Consider the following 24,558-nt stretch of genomic DNA (forward strand, 5'->3'; position numbering starts at 1 on the left):
TTCTAAATTAGCTTTTGATTTTATATGTATTTTAAAGAGATACATACTTTTATTGATAAGCAACAGCACCAGGCCAAGATTTAAGCAACACTGCTAAAGGAAAGCTGTGCTGAAAGAAATTAGCACATAATGGGATTTTGATTCTTTTGTATGCATAGAGGACAAAACAGCCCCAGCCTCAAGCATACAATCTACGCAAGCATATGGTTTATAACAAAGTGACAGAAAAACCAATGGTGATGACATCCGTAACTAACTTAATAAGCAGTGTCATCCACACGAGCTGTTTACCATTTTCAAATGCAATAGTGCCTAAAAGGAAAACTGGGCTTCAAGAAGGAATTTAATACATGATATGAGAGCTGCTTTTAACTTGTTGTCTTTCTTAACCCGCACTTTCCCTGGCGTTAACACACTGGGCAAAAGCACAAATACAAACATGTGCTGAAAAAAAATCATAAGAACAGTCTCAAACAGCATCATCAGGAGATGGCAATGATGACCACAGGCAGGATGTAATAGACCACAACGAGGTTTTGAGACAGAGATGGTACAAATCAAGAGGTAATAGGCAAAGGCTTTTGACAGATGTGTGTCTTAATAGAAAAAAAAAAAATTCTCTGTGATGTTTTGCAAGAAAGAGACCTAGTCAAAGGCAAATCCACACTGACAGACCTGCAAAACAAATACAGTGGAACAGTTTTCCTTAGCTATAGAGAAATGGTTAACAAAAGAAAAAAAAAAATAAATCAGCCAGTTGCTTTTAACTGTAGTTAGTTGCGTTCAAGCTATAGGAATTCAAAGTAACCTACACAAGGTTTAGTGGGCATGGCTGATGGTTGGACTCAATGATCTTAAAGGTCTTTTCCAACCTAAACTATTCTATGATTCTAAGATGATGCAGACAGATTTTTAATTCAGACAAAAGAAAACAGGTGTGAACTATCAGGTTATGGATTGTGAATAGTGTGAGGCTGATAATTTTAATTGTATTTCTGGATCATCTAATTCAATAGCAAACTGAAGAGAGAAAGAGAGGGTCTTCCAGGGAAAGGATCACCAAAGCTGAAGCAACAGCAGCGATAAGTACTCTTTAAATGAATCACTGAAGATGATTCATGAAGAAAAAAGGCAAATAAAAATAAGGAGAACAGAGATGACAGTCAAAAGGCTACCGAGAAGCCAGGTTTTAAGCATATACGAGAATTTGCAAGAGGCAGCCAACAGTAAAGAACAAAAAGATACAATGCTCAAGCACTACTTTGGACAAAGAAGCCAGACAAGTGACAGAAACAAACCTGGAAAAGGTCTATGATGGAACTGGATCCAAATTCTGAAAGAAAAGAGTTCTAAAGTGACACATTTGATGGAATCAGAGATAAAAAGGAAAAAGATGCAGAAGCAATAGCTAAAAACAAAAATTAATTTAAAGAAAAAAAGTAACGATAGGCAACTGCAACACATAATTGTAATATGACAGATTTATCATACAAGCAATTGATATTTTCTGCAAATAAAATACGGTTATGTGGAAAGAAGTTTTATAAAGATATTGAACTCATTGTGAAAACACTCAAGTCGGTAAATCAACGCTCAGTGATTATGTAAAGTAAGTATGCTGAGGAATTATATGATTGCCGTCAGGCAGTCCCAAGCAATAACGCTGTTTCCGTACAGCCCTCATAGCAATTGCAGGTTTTACCAATAAACACAGGATGAAACCCAGCAATTTAAGCAGTGTTCAGCCTACTCATGACACCACACGGCACAGAGTTACCAAGGCACCGAAGCGACCGGACGAAAATGCTCCTTCTACGAAGCTTTTAAAGCGTAAAAGCTTCAGCGCACGGTCTGTCTCGGGCGACAGGGACACCCGAAGCGAGGCCCGCGGGGGGCTGCCACGCCTCAGGAGGCCGGCTGAAGTACTCTGAAACGCCGGTGGGCGACCACAGCACCGCTCCGGTCCCTCACAGGGGCAGCGGCCGCCGCCGCTCACCCGGGCCGGCAGCACGGCAGAGCCACGGACGGGCCGGCCTCCCGCAAGCCCCGAGGCGGGGGCGGGGGGACACACAGCCCAGGAGCCGCGGCCGGGAGCCGGGCCGGAGGCGCACGTCGCCGCCCGCACGCTCCGCCGGCTCGGCCGCAGCGGCAACGGCCCCGGCCGCGGGGGAGCGGCCCGGCAGCCCCGACACACCGCCTCCGCGGAGCGGCGTTCCGCGCAGCCCGACAGGGCCGAGCCCGACCGGGCCGGGCCGAGCCGAGCCGGGCCCCTCCGTCGCCCCTCCGCCCGCCACTCACCCGCGCGACGCCGCGGCCGAGCCACCGCCTCCCGCCGCCGCCGGCCGCTGCACCCGGGCCCGGCAACCACCGCCGCCACCTCTCGCGAGAGCCGCCCAGCACGCAGGGGAGGAGGAGGCGGCGGCGGCGCCGAGATCTCACGAGACTTGCGGAGCAGGGGGCGGGGCGGGGCGCGAGGCGACGCCGTTGCTAGGGGCGGGCCGGCGCTGTGAGGCGGCCGTTGCTACGGCGTGGCCGGCAGCGGCGGGCCGAGCCCGGCGCTGCCCGAGGGCCGCTGCCGCTCCGGGGGGCCCCGTCCCGTCCCGTCCCGTCCCGCCCCGCCGCGCTCCGCCGCGCCGCCGGCAGCCGGCGGGGGCCGGATCGCGATCCCGCCGGGTGCCGCCGCAGGGTGTGCGGCCAAACAGGCGGAGCCTCCCGCCGAGGGTGGAGGCTGCCGGGCTGGGGGCCTGAGAGGCGGTGCTGGAGAGCGAGCGCCGCCCGCCGGCGGGAAGAGCGGCTCCTCGCCTCCCGCCCGCCGCCGCGGAAAGGTAACTGGGAAAGGTGAGGCAGGCGAGCCAAACTTTCCCCTCCAGAGCTACACTGAGGGGACGATAACTGGGCGGCTGCCTTTCCGCTGGAGCTCAGTCAGCGTGTACGCACGGGTGTTCTGAGGAACAACCGTTGCCGGTTTTACGTGGCGGCACGGACCCAGCATCCTGGCCTCTAGCCCAGCCCCGTGGTGCTCTGGCACCGTCATCCGTCTGTCCCTGCCTGGCACAGAGGAAAAAGCCAAAGAAGGATATAATACAGTTTAGCTAGACGAGCTGACATCTCTGCTATCTCGACCTTCATCCTAAAACTGATTCCTGATTTAAATTACAACTATTATTTTTAGGTTTGTGTAGCCCTATAGGTTGTATAGAGCCTCTGTAATCTGCAGTCTATTTAGGAATATTAGTGGATGTGGCTTTCATTCCGTAATACCCCAGCAGAACTGTCATGTCCCACATTGTTGCCAAGTTCAGTGTACTGGAGAGTCACAGCTGTTACGATGACGCTTAAGCCCTTTGCACTCCTCATGGGACCCGAGAACAAAACGATACCAAGCCCCAACTGTGTTCAGGTCTAAAGACATTTGTCTCTTTTCTATGATATTCTCTATAGCATCATTATTAAATACAGGCAAAGCTTGACTTCCATATCAGGTGAAAGACTGTAGAACCCTAGACAATAAGTATATTGAAGAAAATTGGAATTAGTGGAGAGTTTGGAAGGAGAAAGGCAAGGAGAAAATCTCTGCCCAAACTTTTGAATGTTTATCTGTTCTCCTTTGTGCACTGTGGGAAGCCAGTTTGGTTGCACAGTGGATATTTCGGGGCAGCCCCACTGTGAAGATCAACCACTGTGTATGGGGTCTTCTCAGAGTCTCATAATATGCTCTGGCTGGACCAGACCTCCCAGGGAAAACATGCAGGTAAGAGGGAACATGAATCTATATCATACTGATGCGTATACTCACCCTGAGCAGGGGTTCTGATTTAACCTCTGGTGGAGGAAGTTGACAAATTTGCTATCAGATTGCAGAGACTGGAACTCTACAGCCAGTGCTTCTGGTGTGCTTCTTATGTGTCTTACAGAGCATCCTCCTCTTTCAGGGACACCTAAGTATCGATCTAAACATTCAGTGAGTGTACACCTCTGGACTTGCCAGATGCATTAGCAGATCTGACTGCTTCAGGCAGGGAATATTAGATATGCAAGTTGTATACCTCATGCTCATTGGGGAGAGGAGGGAAAGAGGGGGCAAGACAGCAAGTATTTGTGTCTTTGCTATATTGAAATGCCCCATAAAAGACAGAAACTTTGCTACAATATGCAGCAAATCATGAATCTGTTAAGCGAATTCTCTTTTCCATCCTTTAACAATAACCACAGATATAAACCACACAGTTCTGGAAATCCACCAGCAGAACAATGACAGCCAAGCAGCCCGCACAAAAGCTGCTAGAATGCGCTAACTAGGCGAGGAGTCAGATGTTACATGCTGTTTAACAGTGAGCTGAGCAATATTAAACAGCAGCAGGTACAGCAGCCAAAGTTAGAAGCAGCTAAGAAAGCCAAATCACTAGCAGTTAAATCACCAGCAGTAGGTTTTACCTACAGATCTTGCAATTTGTCTGGTTTTTATTAGGGTTCTTGTGATTTTGGCTTTGTTACTTTTTCATGTGTGTGGGTTTTTTTCACATGCTGCTGTTTTACTTCCCCTGAGGATGGATATTGATATTAGTGCTTGTTTCAATGAGTCATGAGTGAGAGACGCAATTATATTTCTTTTCACTGAGAATTTTATAAAAAACAGGTGTGTAGAATAGATACCCATCTGCATGGGATGGGTCTTCGAGGACACAGCTCTTAGCAAAAAGCCCTTGCCAGATCATAAAGCAAGGTTTTCTGCCTTGAAAGGCAGTATGTGTATAGAAACCACATTCGTCAGGGAGGAAAGAGGCCTTCTAGAGACACTCCATCTTTGGAAGGCTGATCCAGTGGATGAGAAGGCATGCGGACCTAATGCTTTTCTAACTTTACCTCACTGTAACAGGGGACATAGGAAGTCTCCTCTGGCAGTCACATGCATGTCTAAACCTGTTGTGAAGTACAGTATTTACATTGCTTACATCCAAGTGCACAACCTGGCATAGACTTAAGGCAGGTTCCAACACATGCGTGGAAAAAGAACTCGAGCATACCCAAAAGTCATGCCACTGTCTCCTCCAGTGACAGTGGCTGGAGATGAGATTTCAGCTCATACTAGCTAAAAGCTCCATATTCAGCCATGTGCAAGCTCAATTCTTCACCTCTCTTTCCTTGTTCTCTTTGAAAGATAGGTAGACAATGCCATTTATCTCTCCGTACTGTTCATTTGTCATATCTTTATCATGCCTCTTTTTATTTATTTATTTTCGGACTGCTGCTGTTACCATTTATTATCATATATGTGTGTTTCAGTGGGCCTTTCTAGTCCCCTTAATCTGTGAAAGAGAAATGACTAAAATTGCACGTTAGTCCAGGTGAAGATGAATCTTTGCAATATGTCATGATATTAAAATATTTTTGATAGCAGCCTCTGCCCCACTCTGAACATTTTGCTGTTTTGACTGCTGCTACACTGATCAGAGGTTTAAGCTGAAAAGCTGTAACAAATCAATTTTCTAGATAATTACCATTAGTAAGTAATTTCATTCAAATGACATCTTTTTTTCTAATGGGCATTACCTAGCACTAATTCATCTGCCACTGTGCTGTCTTTAGTCCTTCTGATGAGTCATACATGAGTATGTGGGCAAAGCAAACATGATTTTAGCCATAAATGAGACAGTGCTGAGCATAGTTTGTCTGTGGCCATATTTCTAGCTAAACAGTGTTCAGTGGTGCATCATCCGTCTCTGACCCTGAAGCCCTTTGTAAGCAACAAGTATTTTTTGAAGTGTACAGAAATTTTAAATATTTGTGTAAGCATCTTTCATCTACTGGATAGCTGAAGATTAGGACGAACAAGTGGTTTAGATAATAGAGTTCTTTGTTTAGATCAAAAGGAAACAGTTTATGGATTTGGCACTTGACGATTATATACTTTCTGCACGTGTGTCATTATTGTAAGGGGACATAAATAGGTTTGTGCTAGGTAAACACCTTTTGTTTAACCATCAATATGATTTTGTGTGCAGGAAAGACAAAAGGAAAAATAAAAATTGCTTTCATCATTATTTTTGTATTTACATTGCTGTAATAAAATAAAATGGCTTAATAATCTTGCCCCAAATGCTAAATTATATCAGAATAGTTACAGGTCAGTCAGTTATTATGCTTTAAAATAATGTCCAAGAGCTTTTGGTCCACTTTATTTGGTAACACATAATTGAGACATAGGTACAAAAATGCAATTTTATTTCTTTAAGTTAGCACTGATAAAAGAATAAATAGAAAGTGCACTTTAAGGCCTTGATTCTACAAACAGACAAGTGGCATGGAACCCTTGCCTATATGTGGAGTGCACTGATGTGCACAGGCATAGCGTCTGCTTGCAGTGTCAGGACCTTTACATTACTAAAAGTATAGCCAAGATGATTGTGAACTACAGTTCACTAGTTACAAGTACCTTTCTAGCCTCCAGCAGATTGCATTTAAACTTGTAATGATTTATGAGTTTTTTACTAGGTTCCCCAAGGCGTGCTAGACATCAAACAAACAAATAAGAAGTGATGTGGGATCGTACATACAGACACTTTGGCTTAGAGCAGCAATTCATCTCGGCTTGAGATCTGGCAATAGCAAATTTGGAGGCAACCACCATTATTCCTGCTGAGAAAATGTTCTTATTAGTCAGAAATGATTGAGGGTCCTAAGCACATATGTGCATATACCATTCAAAATAATTTTGTATTTGCTGGTTTTTTAGAACTATTGTTATAATAATTGATTTTTTCCCATCCATATTTATGTCTGATTCTTTTCGAGTCCTGTTTAGAATTTGAATGTATTACAGCTAATGGTTCCTCTCCCAGGTTGATTTCTGCATGTTAATCATTCTCATTCTGGGGATTTGGCAAACTGAGATCCCAATTCTACAAAAAATTGCACATGAAAATGAGTAATTTTATTTATGAGAGCCACTGGTCTCACAAACAAAAAATACTTACACATGAGGCCTAACACAACATACAGAAATTCAGAGACAGCTAGTTTACAGAGAAAATGGGGGACAAAAAAATATGTATCACAAGATTTTTGTTTCAGTTGTAATTGCCTGGTATAGATTCATTTCCCAGTTCTATAGTTAGGGTCATGCTTAGATACGGGCTACCTTCTCCGCTCCCACTGTTTCTGCAGTTAATTATAGGTTTCCATCTTTTGGAGGAGGGGAATGTAAGCAAACCTTCCCTTCATTTCAGTATTTTGCAAAATTTCATTCTTCTATTTCGTACAGAATTTGTTTTAATTTTATCCCATTGTACTTTAGTCTTAGGCTTTGTCTTCCTACTTTAATTTTTTATGTTTGCACTCTTTAATCCTAAATTATTATCATGCAGCTTTTGCTATGTAATTAATGTCCATCTGATTTTAGGCCTTCTTCTGAAAATAAATGTGTATTTAAGTTTACATATTTTTGTTAGTACAAAGTTAAACAAAATTTAACCCTAGGTAAAGTGGTGCCCTATTCTGGAGCCAGGTTCTACTGCATTTATTCATTGTTGGTTAACAGTACAAGTAGGCCTCGTGATTACATACAAATGCTGTCCATGTAAGAGTAGTAGAACTGGTCTTAAATGATTTTTCAACTTTCTTACTGTTTCGGGTTTCTTTTTCTTTTTATGCTGGAAATTTATAAGATACATTAGCGATTTAAAAGATACCCAGAAATTAGCAGCAATGGTCATGGGCGGACTGTAAATACATTTTATTATTTGGTTGTGAAATGTCTAACTCAATGGGGCTACAATCTTGAATAGAGCCTTTAATCCTTATTGCAGTTTGAATAAATAATAATAAATGCCCTACTTGATCAATGATATACAGACACGTGCTTACTTGGACAGATATAATGCTCTGGCCTTTTTCATTATGGCTTTGTTTTAAAGAGTACATCCATGTAAGCTTTGTCCAGGTCGATGGATTTCTTCTGCATTGCTGCCCGCAAATGCTCAGGGAGCAGCCTCCGACTTCTTATCTCACCCAGGACAATATCATCCTTGTTTCGAGGCCTCTGGGTCCTAGCATCCTCGAGGGCACTGTGCACATCCTGCAGTTTCATCTGAAGCCAGTCCTGTCTCTCCACGGTGTGTCGATGCTCTCCAAGGTTATGCATTAATTGCATCTCACTCACTGATCTTTTCCTGCATGAAAGAAAAGCAAAGAAAGAGACTCATAGTGGCCCTTCTTGAATTCTAGATCCTCACTCAAAACCCCAGGTTTGGGAACTTTTGTGAGGTATTGCAATACAGAGCCGTAGAACCTACCTTTGTAAGGGATAGAATGACATCTGGAGAAGAGAAGGAGGGTGGATGGTGATTTGTTATTGGTAATGGATATATTAGTGAGAAGGCATCAAAAATGGGAAGTAATCCAGTTTTGTGACAATATTGTTTGACTATATATTTATCATTTATTTTAGCTGTTGTAGATGAGCTTAGGGCTTATATGATAATAGGTAACTGATGAATAAAACTATGGCATTTATTCAGCGGTAGTTTTCTGTGAACACTAGAGCTGAGGAAGCATGATTTCCTGTGGATTTGTGTCTCAATGCTGATTGATGTTAGTGTCTAAGCGCGAGTTCCAGCTACATTCTTGCACAGTGAAAAAGATGCTGTCCTGTGTACACCCCCCCAAGTGTCTAATAAGAGATGCAGCTTACCCAATTATATTCCTAAAAGAACTATTATATTATTTTTCTCCCTCTATTCAGCTGCCTATTTTCAAAAAAAGTGGAAGAATTCAGATTATCTAAGATGTCTACAGCTGTATCTAGAGGTCAGAATTTGGCCATCTTCGCCAAAGGGTTCAAAAGCAGGGACAGAAAGACTGACATACACATAAACTTACATACAGACAAAACAACCATGTTCTCAAGAACAGCTAAAGCCATCCTCCAAACTTTGGAAGTGTATAATAATGTACTTACATCATTGGTCTTCCATCAGAGTTTGTAAAAAAGCATATGGCATATAAAATAATTGCAGTCCTGGCCAGGTTTTTTATAGAAGTCATTTTGCCTACAAAGATAGAAATGAATACCTGTATAAATTTGTATTTCAAGTAATTTCTGTTAATTCCAAAAAAAATTAGTTTAGGAAAAAAGTTGAAGACAGACATCAGAGAAGTGATTTTGAAAAATACTTTTTTCGTGAAATGGGTTAGATCAAGAAATGCAAATGAACAGTTTAGTTCTAATACTAATTTTGTGAGCAACTTACTGTTACTTCATAGGCAAGTCTAAGAACTTTGGTCAGCCTTAGTTGCCCTGCATCATCATCATATAGGTACCCAGCTCTTGGATAATTGGGTGAAAAGTACCATGTTATTCCACCACCACCACCACCACCACCACCACTGCTACTACTACTAAAAATAATTTATACTTTATATGCTCCAAGTATGTTGAAATACTTGTATATAGCTATGCAAGTGAAAAGGTTTGTTCTTTTATCTATTTCTTTTGCATATTCTTTAGAATGAAGAGGCTGACACTTTTCTTGACAATTTTGCATAAAGGCATAACTCTACTGAGTTATGTCATTCCCCATTTAATTACATAAGAGAAATCTGAATTGAGCCCCTCATCTTTTTCAGTGATAATCCTGCATTGCCAGTATGATTCCACTCTGCTTTGTACTTCATCAGCAAAACTACCACTTGGGATATATTTGAAAAATATTTATTACTGGTGATGCTACAACAGGCAGAAATGACACAGTCCAAATAACCAGTATCCAGTTTGGATTTCCAGTATTAGCAGCCAGAAAAGGCATCTTTTTGTTATAGCTTAAGAAATTTGATACAGAGTAGCTGAAACTTAAGAAATATAAAACTCCACAATGCTATTTTTGCAAAATTTTCTGCAGCTTTACTCTAGGTCAGAAAAGCATTTATTACATGGTATCTTACATGATAATATGAATGTGGTCCTAGCAGTCCATCTAACCCAATATTATAAATTCAGGAGTTGGATTCACTTCAAAAGATTTCTAACTCACTGTCTCAGATTTTTTCATTTCACAAATTTGGTTCAGATAACAAAACAGTTTGATCTAACTAATATTCACTTTATTTTTAAGATAGTCTGGAAAGAAGCTAATGTAAAAATGAATAAAGAATAAACGATAACATTTTCTAAATAAGTCCTCTAAAGAACTTGGAAAAAAATAGAGTATACTTACTAGATAGTATCTTGAACAGATTTCTGGTTTGGGTCTGTCGGCAGATGACTGTCTCTTGATGTCAAGTATATTTAAAGACTACTGAATTGGTTTAGTGGACCCCTTAAATGTAACTTTAAAATAGAGCTTCTAGGTAACTTAGAAGCCCTTTTATTGTCTCAGTTGATGTCACTCTCAACACACACCCTCCTGACCCTCATGTACCCACCCTCGGATGCTTTGTTAATTTGGCATTTACAGGGAAAAGAAAGGTCTCAGCAAAAAGAAAGTATCCTGGATAGCTGTGAAGAAGTTTGACATTTAAATTCAGATTCCCTGTTACTCATAGAATTGTGCCCAAGATAACATGATCTCTGAAGCTGTTGGAAGGATTTGCAAAGAAAACTTTGTGTTGTTAAATGCAGGCAGGTAAAATATTAGGTAGTGAGGTTAGTGATCTACAAATGCAAGAATAAAACAAAATATTGAAAAACTAACATCTCTAATACTTGTGGGAAATGAGAACAGTCACTTCAGGTCAGATGCTAGATTTCTTTGTGAAAGAATATACTGGAGAGGAGCAGAAGCCCTAGGATGATAGAGGATCATGTTTTTAATGAGAAGCTGGTGGTACTGAAAAGTTGTTAAAATACAGTGTTAGACCCTCACTGTTCTGTTATACCTATTCCTGTATAGGTATATATCTCTGAAATGCGCTAGATAAAATGGAGGCATTTGAAAAGGCCATGATATAAATTAGTACCTTATAAGTTTTGGAGAAGAAATATAGAACTCTTTGCCTACATTCTAAGAAGTGAAATGTGTAAATCAGCAATACTTTCCCGTATGTATGAAGAAAGATTTTTTTTGGCTGCAATATATTTTTCCTACATTAGAATCTTCTTGTAAGTTCCAGCATATTTCTCCAGGGGGGGGGGGAAAAAAAAAAGAAAAAAAAAGTTTACTTCTGCACATTTTAACACACCATTTGGAAGCTATTATTGCTTTTACCATTAATGCTTTTTCGGTTATGCTATATAGCTGTTGTATTTCACAAAGAGGTAAAAAAGATATTTTATAATATTGATTTACATAGATGGTATTCACATGGGGAAAGGAAGGGAAGAACCAGAAACTCCAAAAAGCTCTAAAGAGATCTCATTGTTCCCTCAGTAAATAGTAAACTGAGAAGTAAAGAAATAATCCACTTAAACAAGTTCGAGAAAACAGGGTAGAGATGGCTTCCAACATTATACTGTCAGTTGTCAATATCCTTCCACCTACACAAAAAAAAGCATACAGAGGTTTATGGGGATGATGTTTTGTTAGTAGATTTGTATCTGATGTGTCCACTAGGGATACTAATCTGAAGGCTTTAGTGACTAAAAATGTACAATGGACATGGCATGCCAGGAAAGGATTTGAAAAATCTCTACACAGTTGATAATGAAAGGCTCCATTTTTTAGATTTTACCATAGCAAACATATGCAAACCCTTTAATGCAAAGCCTCAAGGCAGTATTTTTACAGAGGCCTGGCATTCATATGGAACCTCTAGCATATGACAGGAAAGCCTTAACTAAAGGACAGACATTAGAAAATCTAGTGTCTGTATACAAAAAAATAATGCTTTCATATAAACTGGCAGCAACTGATAGCAAAAATTGGCAACAAGCCATTAGTAACAATTGCAAAATGAGTGTTAGCAGACTTGAGTTGCCGACGTTATTCTTTTAGTTGCAGTTGCATCCCTTACAACACACATGTAAATCTGGAAGAGACCCCAGGCTGGAGCTTTGAATAAAACTGAGAGAGAGTAGACACCAGAGTATGGTGTTGTAATTGAAAATACATAATTCACTTCAGGCAACTTACAGTATTTTAGTGCAGGTGCCCTTAAACAAGATGTAATTTTAGCTGGTTTATTTGCTGCATACCTAGTCTTTAAAACAACTCTAAAATAGGATTTCTTATTCATTGTCATATTTATTCAAAGGTACTAAATAGGTTGTACCTAAAATCTCAAAGATGGCTAAACTTGATACTTTAAAAATATTCACATGTGAAAAAATACATAAGACAAATTAGAATTGCACTGTTTGCCTCAGATGAGTGAAGATGCAAAAATAATAAAAATAATAAAATATGAAATATATAGCCCAGTCTTTGTAAGCAAATAGAGCCTGTGATGGTAATTAAAGAAACTTTAATTATGGCTCAAAATTGGCATAGCCTTATCTGTATATGCAGAAACAATAACTTATTTGATTTGGTTGTTTATCTCTGATATCCAGAAATTATGTTATTTGAAAATACAGCTGCTAATAGCTTATCCCATGTTATCTTATTTGCTAAACTTGCTATATCAAAAGTGGTATACCAAATGAATGTAGTTCTTTCACAAAATACTGTAATTGTGTACATGTTTGTTGGGACCCAGTGTATCTAGTCTGTAATGATGAGCTGAAAATGGTATTGAGCTCTTTTAATGTTTCAGAAAGATGAAGATTCATGTTCAGATTTGAATTTTTCTCTTTCTTAAGCATCCCTTTAAAAAATTCAGTTCTCTTTGGGGCACTATTTAATGGAAAAGCTGAACCCAGGAAACCAGGGCTAGCACCTGCTGAAATGCTCTTCAGTATAAGGCTTAAGACTATCCAAATTTATAGACACAACAGTGAAAAAGAGGTATATAAATTCTTATGACAGAAAGAAAAAATAACATATTATCTCCTCAATGAAAAGGCATTTCATGATCCTTTGTAGGTATAAGACTGTATAAAAATACAATGACAATCCCCAAGTGTCTTAGGAAATTACCATCTACTAGTGAGGGTACTACATTTCTAGTGCCTACAAATGAGTACTGACCTACAAGCGACTATTTTTGCTTCTCTTGGAATAAGAGGAGGGAAAACACAGTGGATTCTGAGTTTCCTTATTCTGAAAACAGCAGGCCATGAATGAGCTGATGCATGAAACAGTGGGTACAATTGAATAGAGCAGTCAAGAAACTATAAACCATTAAATGTTTCAAGTACTAGACAAAGGCAACCAATTCAGAAATTGATTGCAAACTATTGGTGTATATGTTGCATTACCAATACTGAAATTTCTTTTCCTTTCGGAGAGGAAGAAGTGAGAGCAGGTAACTTTTTATGAGACTTAGGCTGAAATCCAATCATGCTTAGTAGATTGTAGTTCAAATTTGTGATTATTTCTTCATGTATGCCAGAAAACTGTCTCAGGCTAGATCTAAGCTTGAACTGAGTGTTCTCTTTTATCTATCATCTAAAACCATAGAATGTTCTACTGGAAATGAGACAATATAGCAATATACTCAAGAGTTTATTACAGTAATGGCTTCTCTATGCCATGAGACTTTATAGACATCAAAAAAGGCCATGGCACTTCTGAAGATGAGGGAGAGGGCTGAAGAACTGAAGATGCTGCAATCGCAGTGTGGGAGGGAAGAGCTTACCACAGCCTTTTCCTCTGACAAGACTTTTTCTTGATCAGTCAGAGAACTACCCTTCCCTGACCTTCCCTTATAGATTGTACAGATACTTGAATCAACTGTGCATGAAAAAATCTCTGTGTTGCTTTGTTTGCAGGTGGCATGCCACTTATGTTGAATTTGTACAATCAGAATGCAATCAGACTACAGGGTTGAAAACAAGTGAAAAGCAATTAGACAGATTTTACAGCCAGGTGGGTGAACAATGACCATATTCTAAAAATTCTGAATTCTTTATAATCTACTTCATATATTCCATTCATTTTGTCAGGGAAAAATATTATACTGCATCTTGAAATTAAACACATCTTGAGGTACATTACTGGAATATGGTTACAGGACACAAAGCTTTCTAGAATTATACTCTTAAGTGACTAAAGCATATTTTCACAAATCAATTATGTAAACTGGTGTATTAATATTCCTACAGAATTCTTCATCCTCTAGATTTAAGGCTTAAATACAGCAGTCGGATTATTTCTGTGCTATTTACAAAAGTAGGCTTTTTCCACTTTGCTTGTTCCAGTGGGTAGTTCCAGATAAAATGCTTTCTAACTGCAACTATGGCTAAGAGAAAATTAGTAGATCATTGAGCAAGGGAACAAAGTAATTGGTGACACACTGGATGATTGGTGAGGCAACCTTTCTAAATGTGTCCAAGGAATGTTTTTGCCTTGACACAATGAAGATCCAAAGTGACAGTCAGTAAACTCTTTAGAACTTCACTTGATTGACAAGATTTGTGGCTTTTCAAATACCACAGCAGCATGTTTGGTAATTTATGTAAGCAATGTTGGGTATCTTCAGGTGTTTTTTGGGTTCTTGCAGCTAGATGAACCTTCAACCACATGCCAGCTTCCAGTTAGATGAAAAACAGCACAGAGACTTATGTGAAAATCAAAAGATGGCCTATCACAGTTTTAGTTTGTGTGCAATCTGCTTCATACAATAAATTTTTAGCAGCCACTGGCAAATGTGAATTTTGGAAATAATTGCTTGCCAGTATATTTTTCTCCAGTTACATAAAATCTTTCATCTGAGAATCACAATGTTGCTGAATCTCCCTGATTTCTTTCTGAGGAAAGTATGTACTGATGATGTTTGTTTCTAGGTTATGGACATTTAGACAAAGACAGATTAAATGCAAACATCACTGAGAAAAAGATCAGAGAGAAAACAGAAGCTGGTGGATTCTAGTCCCAGTCACCTAACTTTAAGTACACTTCCTTACCTAAGGAGATAAACTGGACACTGTAATGATAATTGTGATCCAGATTATTTTTAGAGTTTTCACTGCTTAAGTGAAACATATGCAATATCTGAATGGACACCCCCTTTTGCTCTCAATGTAACTTAGCCGTGTTATCTAAAAGAGCTATCCAGTTTATCATGGAATTTCTCTATTGACCTATCATGGACAAGCCAGGCTTTGATGATATGATCATGAATGTATGAGTGTTTGCTCTCTGCATGCCACCCTATACCATGGCTGCATAGAATTTCACATAGCATTACATGGCTGTTTTGAAGCCTAAATGGAGAGCCCTGCTTACCTCATCTCTCTCGCATGAGAAGAATCTGAAGCTTGATGAAACAGCCCAGAGCAGCTTGGAGGAATGCTAAAATGGCTGTTAAGGAAAATCATGAAGTTGAGGTACCTCTTAGTCTCTACAGAGACATATTTCAGTGGTCAGTAACAAAAATGCTATTGTGCATCATGAACACGCAAGAAAGCCATGAAAAGCCATGGTTAGTTTCAACACATACACATTTTTAAAGTACTGTTAGTGAATTGTAAACTAAATATATAATTATTTATAGAATTGTGTGTGAAAGAATAGGTTTTACTTCAGATTTGAAAGTTCTGCTAAATTATTTTACAGTCAATAATTACTTAGTGGGATATTAGCCCTCATGACACTGAAACGCCATGCTGACAATGTTTTGCTGAATTCATTGCTATAACGAACAATACAGTACTTTATGACCTTTTTCCGTAGATAGGAAGCTGGTACAGTACTCAAAACTGCTGTTGGATCATCGGATTTTGGAGATCAATACCAAATTGAATTATGCATATGCATATGCACACATACACGTAGTCATATATAGGTCAGAGTGTTTATTGGCCTATTACTGGCTCTAAATACTTTGTGCAGGCTTGAGTTCCCTTTTAATGACATGCAGTGTAGCTGGAGCTCTAATGAGGGCCCATGTTCTTTTTAGTCATCCTTTAAACGGACATGGCATCCCTGACAAGCCACACAAGGAGACCAGTTTTGAGAGCACAAGTAATCCCAGAGGGAAATGCATCTAACACTGACACAGGGGGGAGTCTAAAATCTGCCCTCCCTCCTTTTCCAGTCTGAAGCACCTCACTCGACACTTCAGGATTCAGGAACCCTCTCTTCAGCATACTTCTGCACACGCAGGCACGTATGTGCACCTTCTATAAAATCATCATTTTAAAAGCAATTAAGACATTTACTAAAAAAGGTTTGAGTAATTAAATATTAGTGTCCACTTGGGAGGTAGGGAGCAGCAGATATCTACAAGTATCAGGTTTGACCTAACAAAACCATTGTAAGAATGAACGTGCTAGCTCTGCATAAAATCACCATGAAGACTCAGAATGATACAGGATGGAACAATGAAGGTCTGCATGTTTTATGCAGGTAGCCACATATTTTTCTATCCTTTCTACTGAAAAGACATTTCAAGTTCATATTCCCATATTTTCTGCAGTCACTGCAGATGAGCAGATAGCATCCAAGTAAACAATCTGGAGCTTGATGAAATCTCATGGGAATGATGAGTACAATTTACAAATGAATGATGACATTTCAGACCTTTCCTTCAATCCAGTGAATGTCCTGAAAAAATCTTAGTCCATAATCAGCTGAAAAACCTTAAACATAGAGAATTGGCAAAAATCATTGTTTTGTTTGGGTTTTGAAAGAAGATACTGTGCTAGGTGCTATGCAAACTTGCAAGAAGATGCAGACCCTCTAATAATGGTGTTACTAAGGTCAAAAAATGTGTTGTATTTTATACGAAACTTTTCATTATTTGAGATATTAATTACAGCAAATAAAATGTTTTCAGTTATATATTAAAGACCTTGTCCCAGAAATGAAGTCCTTAAAATGAAAAATTCTAAGTACAAGACTTATTGAAGATTAACTCAGTAGTTGAATATTTTGACCAGAAGTTTCTTTAAGATATTCTCTTAATGTATTTGTACATATTTTTATACTGTTTTCTAAAGGGATAATACTTTTTCTGTATTTTCCCTGCTTTATTTAATCAATCCTTTTCACTAAATTTTTAGCTGGATTATTAATAGTTGTCAAAATCAAATTCTTGAATCGATAGTTTTCTTTTACAGAGCTGAAAAGATATTTTAAATAGTTGCATTGTATTTAAATTATGTGTATATTTTAAATCCTTCTATGTTGACCAGTAATTTTCTCGAAACTCATTTTTCTTCTTAGACCTTCCTGAAATATCAGTACTAACATGAAATTCTTATAGTAATTCTCATAATCTAGTTCATCAAGAAGTGTAGCACTTTATATGCTTTTTGAGCATCAGTCACTTCCTGTTCTGGTTTTTACTTCATTCGTTTCTCTGGTTGGATTTGACAATGTAGTCTATGAGAAAATTGACTTTATAGTAAGATGTATGGGTCTCAGTGCTTAACAGTTATTTGCTTTTGTTTCTTTGTTTCTCTGTTTCTCTATGTTGAGCCAGTGAGATTCAAAAGAATAAAAAATTGGAGTTTGGCTCTACAGATCATCACCCTGGCCTTTTCTACTACGATCTTCCAGAGAGAAGAGTGTTATTATTAACTGTAGTGGTAGTTTCAGTGAATTAGATAGATGATACTAGTCAGTATGTCTCTTTTAAATCTTCCTTGCTGACATGCATGTTTCTCTTCTCTCACAAAGCTATACAGACTATCTCAATTTAAAACTTTTCTTGTTAAACTGTTCAGTTCTCTGCTTAGCCTCTTCTGAAATCTTCCTAGGCTGTCTCTCTTCTTCCATATGAAATTCAGCCTCTTCTAGGCCTTTTGTAAAAGGCATAGATCCCCACTTTCATGCACTGGACATTGTCATTTTAATCTATGCAGTTTGGGTTAGGATATGAGCAAACCAAAATTTGCTTAGCTTGCACTATGCATGAATGACAATATAGAATGCTGAGTAGTGAAGGACCTAACCCTGTATTTCTACCCTCATTTTCTGCTACCCTTTGTTTTACATTGTGACGTCCCTATCTCCTAGGCTAGACTAGTGAAGGTAAGAATTAACCAGTTCTGCCTAAGCAAGTCACTTCATTTTCCATGCTTCATAGTCCTTATTAAAATGGTCATCCCTATAGAATCCTGTCCCTAACTTTATTTTTTCTGCGGTAATCCCTATGTTAGGGACAGGCTTTTCTCTATTAGCCAGATAACTTTCCTCCTCTTTGCCCTCTTCTTACTGCCCACTACCAAAACAATTGGCTGTTTTTCAATATTTAAGAAAAGATAACAGTGACTATATATAGACAAATATTTATATATAAAAAAGCAGAATCTATAAGAAGCAGCCCAAACCTACACTATCCTACTACAAACTGTTCCTTCCCTTCCTGTAAATTGTACAATTCTGTATGACAGAATTCATACCATATTCAAGGTTGTCAACTCTTTGAGTATGGATTGTATTTTTTCATAAATTCTTATGCAGTTATCATCCTGTAGCAGTAACAATGGGCTTCGTAGTTTTACAGTGATCCTACATATGCATCTTAGAAAACAGAGAATCATGTAAAGGAAGGATTCTGAGCCATCATCCCTAGCAGCCTTGTGAAATTAAAGATCAGAATAAGTTAGGCAATTACTGCATTAGTTTTCCCAAGATTAGTGCCCCTTCTCCTCTCTCATACACTGGGAAACTCCTTTAAAAGGAGTCTCTGCATATCTCTGTAATACAAAGGACCTGAAAAACAAAGGCATGATCAGAAGCTAATAGGAGATAGGGCATACTAATGCGCAAACAGATGCTGAGGCAATAGTAGCATCTTAGACCCTCAAATCTCTTTTTATCTGAGAGATCTATAAACATTTGTGGGAGTATAAATTTAACAAGGTGCAGAGAGGAGATGGCTTGAGCTAACAGTTTGTTTTCGTTCCATGCTAACATCTGTGCTGTAACTATAGGAACGGACTCTATAAATAGCCCAACCCAGTTACCTTTTTCAGAACTTCAGGGATGGCTAATCCCCAAAATAGATGAATTACATAACTCTGTTCTCTAAACATACTCATTCACTCTGCAAATTGGGTTCTTTGCGCACCACTGTAAAATTAGTGCATCCCTCTAGCTTACATTCAATACTCACTGGAGCAGTTGTTCAGTTGACATAGTTGTACTAACTCAAAGGAGCAATGCTAATTTTCAGCATCTGAGGATTTGGACTTTGACTGCAGATATTTGTTGAAGTGCATTTAAAAAGAAGAGCAGATCTGAAATATCAGACTATAACACTGATTCTAAAGTTAAATTAGGTAGGTGCAAAAAGACGTATTTTTGACGCACTAGGCTGAATGTACATGGCTGAGTTATATGAGGGGGAGCAAATATTCAAACTGAATCATGCACATTTGCAAGACTGTCCTTGAACTTAAGGTTACAACAGAAGCCGGAGAAGTGTTTCTTCCTCTGGAAAACAGTAGTATTTGAGAAGCGCCATATACTAAGGGGAAGATCTCATTCTGGAGTTCTGCAATCTGTCCTTAAATGAGCAACTGTACACAAATCTGGACCCAGTGTATTTTAAGTGGAATTGCCATTCTTGGATCAAATGCTAACTCTCCAAAACTCTTAAGGGCCTTTTACAGTGAAGTTCTGTATTGGAAATATTTGCAAACAGAATACCACAGGAGTCATTAATGCATGCAATTTTATGTCCAGTTACTGCCTTCTCAAGCTGAGCAATCACATATGTCACTGCTACAGTGGCCTAGCAGCCTAATAATGTAAAGAGAGGACATTGCATTGGAATGGGCAGACCTGAAGACATGCATGCTCAAATATGACCTCATCACATTAAGGATATACTTAGAGGAATAGTATCCTTCCAGGAAAGAGTGCTCTACAGCTATGTTATCGCTAATGCCTGAACAGGTCTCTTGCTCATGGTAATTCTCCTACCATCTTTGAGGGAAGAGTTACTTCACGCATTTTACAGATGAGCAAATAGAAATAGGAGAAACTATGTCCAAAAGTCTCAAAGCTGAAATCTACCTAGAATGATAGGAAACATCACCAAAAGGCCCCTGCATCACTGTGTGCAAGTGGAGATACTTTCCCATAAAAGTGGTCCACACTGTGTAACATGGTTGCAGAGACCAAAAGCTGAACTTGTTTGGTATGTGAAGTCCATTGTTTGGTATGTGCATTCCAGGTGGCAGTGCAGACCACAGGGCTGCGAGTCTATTACCGCTCTATTATGTAATGTTTACAAGCTCTTTGCCACAAGTGATCTAACACCTGCAAGAGGCACATATTTCCCACTGTACTAGGGTTGCAATCTCATCTTTTCTTCCCTGTATTGATCTTCACAGAGGAATTATACAAAATCTGCAGACTGGTTTTTTTAAGCTGCTTGGGTGTTACTAGATTTTCACTCTATATGTGTCTCATGTTTTGTGCTCTCCAGACATACTTATTTTCTTTCCATCAGCCTTCACTATTTTATGCATCTCTGTTGTGGTTCTCTCCTGGGTTTGTATTCCTAATTTATAATTCGTCATATGGCACGCTACCTACCATATTTCTGAAGAAATACAACTACATATTGTTCTGCTTAATTTATAGCTCTGTTCTTTTGAAGCATGAAGTAAAAGCTCTTTGCAAAAATATGAACACTGAATGGAATGATTGTAATTTTTTGGATTTCTGGGAAGCCTCACACTGGCAGCTGTTATTGCTGGTGCCAATCCTACCTCCATGTAATAAAACACTTCTCTGTATTATCTCACTGCACAAGTATGATAAATACTTTGTTACAGGTATTTACTTACATCCTAGTCCTTCTGTGATGGTGAAACACAGGTGTTAACAAGTCACTCAGCGTCTGTGGCTGCATTGTAAATAGCATTAGACTAACTAGGTGATGATATCACATCAATATTTTGCATTTCCAAAGAAGTATTTTGCATTTTTATTTTTTGAGTACAGACCATGAAACAATACAAAGGGCTTTTCAAATTTCTCGATGTTCAGAAATTACTACTGTCCATGTAACATTTTTTAAAAGAAGAGGCTTTCAACTATCTCCTGTTTCACAGAATCATTTAGAGTCTCAGAGGTCCTGTAGTACAACTGTCTGCTCAAAACAGGGTCAACGATTAATTCAGACCAGGTTGCTCAGGGCTTTATCCAGCTGGGTCTTGAAAATCTGCAAAGACAAAGATCCCAGAAATTCTCTGGGCAGCATGTTTCAGTGTTTAATTACCTTTAAGGGGAAACTTTTTTTCCTTAGTCAGAATCTCACATATTTCAATTTGTGGCCATTGTCTCTCATTCTCTCACAATGCACCTTAGTAAAAAGCCTGGCTCTGTCTTCTGGGTAACCTCCTCTTAGGTACAGAAAGGCTGTTATTAGGCCCTCCTAAGCCTTTTCCAGGCTGAATAAGCTTTTCTCAACTTCTCTTCATAGGGCAACTGCTTCAACCCTGACCATCGTGGTGGTCCTTTGCTGGATTTGCTCAACTTGATCATCTTTTCTGTACTGGCAGCCCCAAAACTGGACACACTATTCCAGGTGCAGTCTAGTGTGTGCTGAGTAACAGAGGATAATCACTTCTCTCAGTCTGCTGGCTATGCTCCTGTTGGTAGAGCCCAATATGCTGTTAGCCTTCATTGCTGCCAGGGCATACTGCTGAATCATGTTTAGCTCACTGTCCACCAGGACCCTGAGGTCCTTTTCAGCAGTGCTCTCTCTAGCCAGTCAGTCCCCAGCTGTTACTATTGCAAGGTATTAATCCATCCCAGGTGCAGGACTTAGCATTTGTCCCTGCTGAATTTCATGAGGTTTCTGTAAACCCATTCCTCTAACTTAAAGCTAGGTCCTTCTGAATGGCAAGCCTGCCTTTGAGCTATCAACTGTACTCCCCAGGTTTATGTCTCTGACAGGTTTGCAGATGACACATTATGTCTAATAAGTTATGAAAAAAGATAGGTCCCAGAGTAGAATGCTGAGGAACTCCACTTGTAATTGGCCCCCAGGTGAAGTACAAACCATTAACCACTGTTCTTTGAGCTTGATGATCCAGGCAGTTTTTCATCCATCTAGTAGTAGTCCATCTGTCTAGACTGAGTCCCATCTTGTTACAAGAGTACTGTGGAAGATTGTGTCAAAAGTCAAAGTAGACAACATCCACTGTTCTCTTCTCATCCCACAGTCATTTCGTTATAGAAAGCAGTCGGGTTGGTCAATGCCATGATGTTTATTCCCTTTCACTTTTCTCCTTATGTGCCCAGAAATGGCTTCCAAGACTCATGCTATGATTGTACAGGAACAAAAGTGAGGCTGATTGATTGACCTGTAGTTCCCAGGATCATCCTTCTTGAAACAAAGGACAAAATATATAAGACATGCAGTCAAGTTAGATCACAGTTTCCACCATGTCTCTGCACCAAATTTTTTTTAAAAAAAGGATTCTAGGCGGAGGTAGCTACACAGCAGTTTAATATGCAAAATAAAAAGCAAGGGAAAAAAAAGAATATATTATATTTAAAGATATATAAAGAGAGGTTGATTGAAAATAATGAAGTTTTAGCTGTACAAAGAAGCTGAACTAGGCATTTCAAATGTCATTAATTTACAAGGAAAGTGATATAGTAACTAGAGAAAGAAACAAGTTATGTAAGGTAGTTAAAGGATCTTCAGTATTTAGTTTTGTTTACACTAAACAAAACATTCAATAGCAATAGCCTCTGTTCCAGAGGACAGTGAACCAGTTATATCAATCTTTGAAAAAGGCTCTTGGGGTGATCTGGTGTATTATACAATAGTAAGCTTTATTTTGGTACATTGGTTGCCTTAATAATTAAAATGGAATGACAAAAAATTTCAAGATTAACCAAAATAAAGAAAGAAGATCCCTCCTCACTTATCTCAGAATTATTTGAATATGCTAATAAAGTAGTAGATAAAGAAGACAAAATGGACCTTGAGTATGACCTGATTTTGTAATTTCTGTATTCCTAAGAATATCACATGTCAAGAGATATCATCCACTGGAGCATGAGTTTCCTCACATGGATTTTGTCCCCTTGCTTTCTGTTTTCATCAGAAAAAGAATCCAGATACTGAAAAAGTATTTATGTGAAAGGAAAGAATACTTGTGCATTTAATTTTCTTTTAACCAATGTGTTTTACCTCATTTAGGATTTTAATCATGCAATATCTTGGCTACAAGTTGGCTTTGGCAAGTTTCATAGAAAATTACTGCCTCTCAAGGGTTTTCAGCAAGCAGTAGCAAAACATTCACATACAAAAGCTTTTGAAAATCTGATGTATTTGCAGCATCTCAACAGTAAGTGTTTCATTATAATTAAAACTATACCATTGGTCATGAATATTTGTAATCAAGGGCGGATCTGCTGAGATGGATGTATCACAAAGGTCATTCTTTGCCTAGCATGCGTTTTCCTTGGCTCATGTTATCATTACATCTGTACAGCTAATTGATTTCTTCAGATATCTTTCTTAGAACCAGAAAAACAAATCAAAGGTACAAAATATTATGTGGGAGGAGGTGTCATTTGAACTGATCATACTGTCTAAATCACACATGCAACAAGGAGAAGCAGCACTTACATAATGCTTTTCTGTTCACTCAGTGTATGCACACAGAGTATAATATATTTGATATTTTTGTTTCCTGACCCAAAAGAGCTCTGACAACACTTTCAAGAGTTCAGTGGCAGTGGTTTCCTTCAGCGTAAATTAGATGGACCAAATTTTCTTAAGTGGCCTTTGAAACCAGACTGCCAGGATGTTTCTTTTTTTTATTGGTACAGTTTCACAAGCACAGAACCTCATGTAAGTTTCCTCAGAGAGCACTGCTCTTACAAGCCTAATGCTCTCACTGGGGAAACTCCTTTCACTTGTGCCAGTGATCCTAAAAGGAGAATTTGGCCTACAGATGCAATTCCGTAATCCCAGCTTTCCGTTCTGAGAGGCAACTGGGCATTCATTAGCAAAGACAGTTCTTTTACCGTTGTAAAGGTAGGGATGCACAGCAGGAAGCCTAGTCTCAGTGAAGTCGATTTTGTATTAAATTCTGATATATGATGTCAGTTTATTGACATCATCAATGGACTTACGTTTTCTTCAAAAACATGCAAGTTTAAATTAAAAAAAAGGTCTGTAAATTGTGCCCCTGCAGAGCTGGTAAAATTTTCGGGAGGCCATGGGTTTCTAAGAGACTCCCTCCAACTCCTAGCATAGTGATAAGTTCTGGAACTTAGGGTGTAGCTGATGTTTGAGCTGGGGAACCTTCTTTTCTACAGCTGTTTCCTTTGATGACAAGCACAATAAGAGATTCAAGTGTCCCATGTACTGCCAGCAAGGGTAGGGGTTTACTTCCTGGGAAAGTGAGAAAAAATGGTAAGATGCTTGGGGGAAAATTTCTTATCATCTTTACATGGATATTCTTCAATTCTTGCATATATTAGAAAGCTGAGCAAGGTCACTTTGTATATCAGGGCCTAATGAGCATCGTATCAAATGTTTTTTCCAGATTTTAGTGCTAGAGGGGACATGATAGGTTGCAAAATACCTATAAAG

The 24,558-nt window shown here is 39.1% G+C and overlaps 2 protein-coding genes and 1 long non-coding RNA gene across 6 annotated transcripts in view; 1 reads left to right on the forward strand and 2 right to left on the reverse strand.

The window, feature by feature from the left end:
- Window positions 1-2,416, reverse strand: part of BTBD10 (BTB domain containing 10) — a 30,406-nt gene extending 27,990 nt beyond the window's left edge. For 2 of the 3 annotated variants that reach the window (XM_030038527.2, XM_030038524.2), the window contains exon 1: window positions 2,299-2,416. The gene's annotated coding sequence lies outside the window, so the exon portion shown is untranslated. Of the gene's footprint in view, window positions 1-1,298; window positions 1,324-2,298 lie in introns of those variants that run through there. The other variant, XM_030038528.2, reaches the window with a different exon arrangement.
- A 220-nt stretch (window positions 2,417-2,636) lies between these two features.
- LOC115352220 overlaps window positions 2,637-24,558 on the forward strand; it is a 41,218-nt gene continuing 19,296 nt past the window's right edge. The window contains exons 1-4 of one of the 2 annotated variants that reach the window (XR_003927026.2): window positions 2,637-2,838; window positions 13,805-13,901; window positions 21,421-21,525; window positions 23,155-23,302. This is a non-coding gene — a long non-coding RNA (uncharacterized LOC115352220). The remainder of the gene's footprint in view (window positions 2,839-13,804; window positions 13,902-21,420; window positions 21,526-23,154; window positions 23,303-24,558) is intronic. The other variant, XR_005934163.1, reaches the window with a different exon arrangement.
- Window positions 7,895-9,042, reverse strand: PTH (parathyroid hormone). Its single transcript, XM_030040035.1, has 2 exons — window positions 8,957-9,042; window positions 7,895-8,168 (listed from the first exon to the last, which is right to left on the reverse strand). Exons 1-2 carry the CDS (start codon window positions 9,040-9,042, stop codon window positions 7,895-7,897), a joined length of 360 nt encoding a protein of 119 aa, XP_029895895.1.

The sequence above is a fragment of the Aquila chrysaetos genome, chromosome 16, assembly GCF_900496995.4.
Source record: "Aquila chrysaetos chrysaetos chromosome 16, bAquChr1.4, whole genome shotgun sequence".
Classification (NCBI taxonomy): Eukaryota; Metazoa; Chordata; class Aves; order Accipitriformes; family Accipitridae; genus Aquila; species Aquila chrysaetos.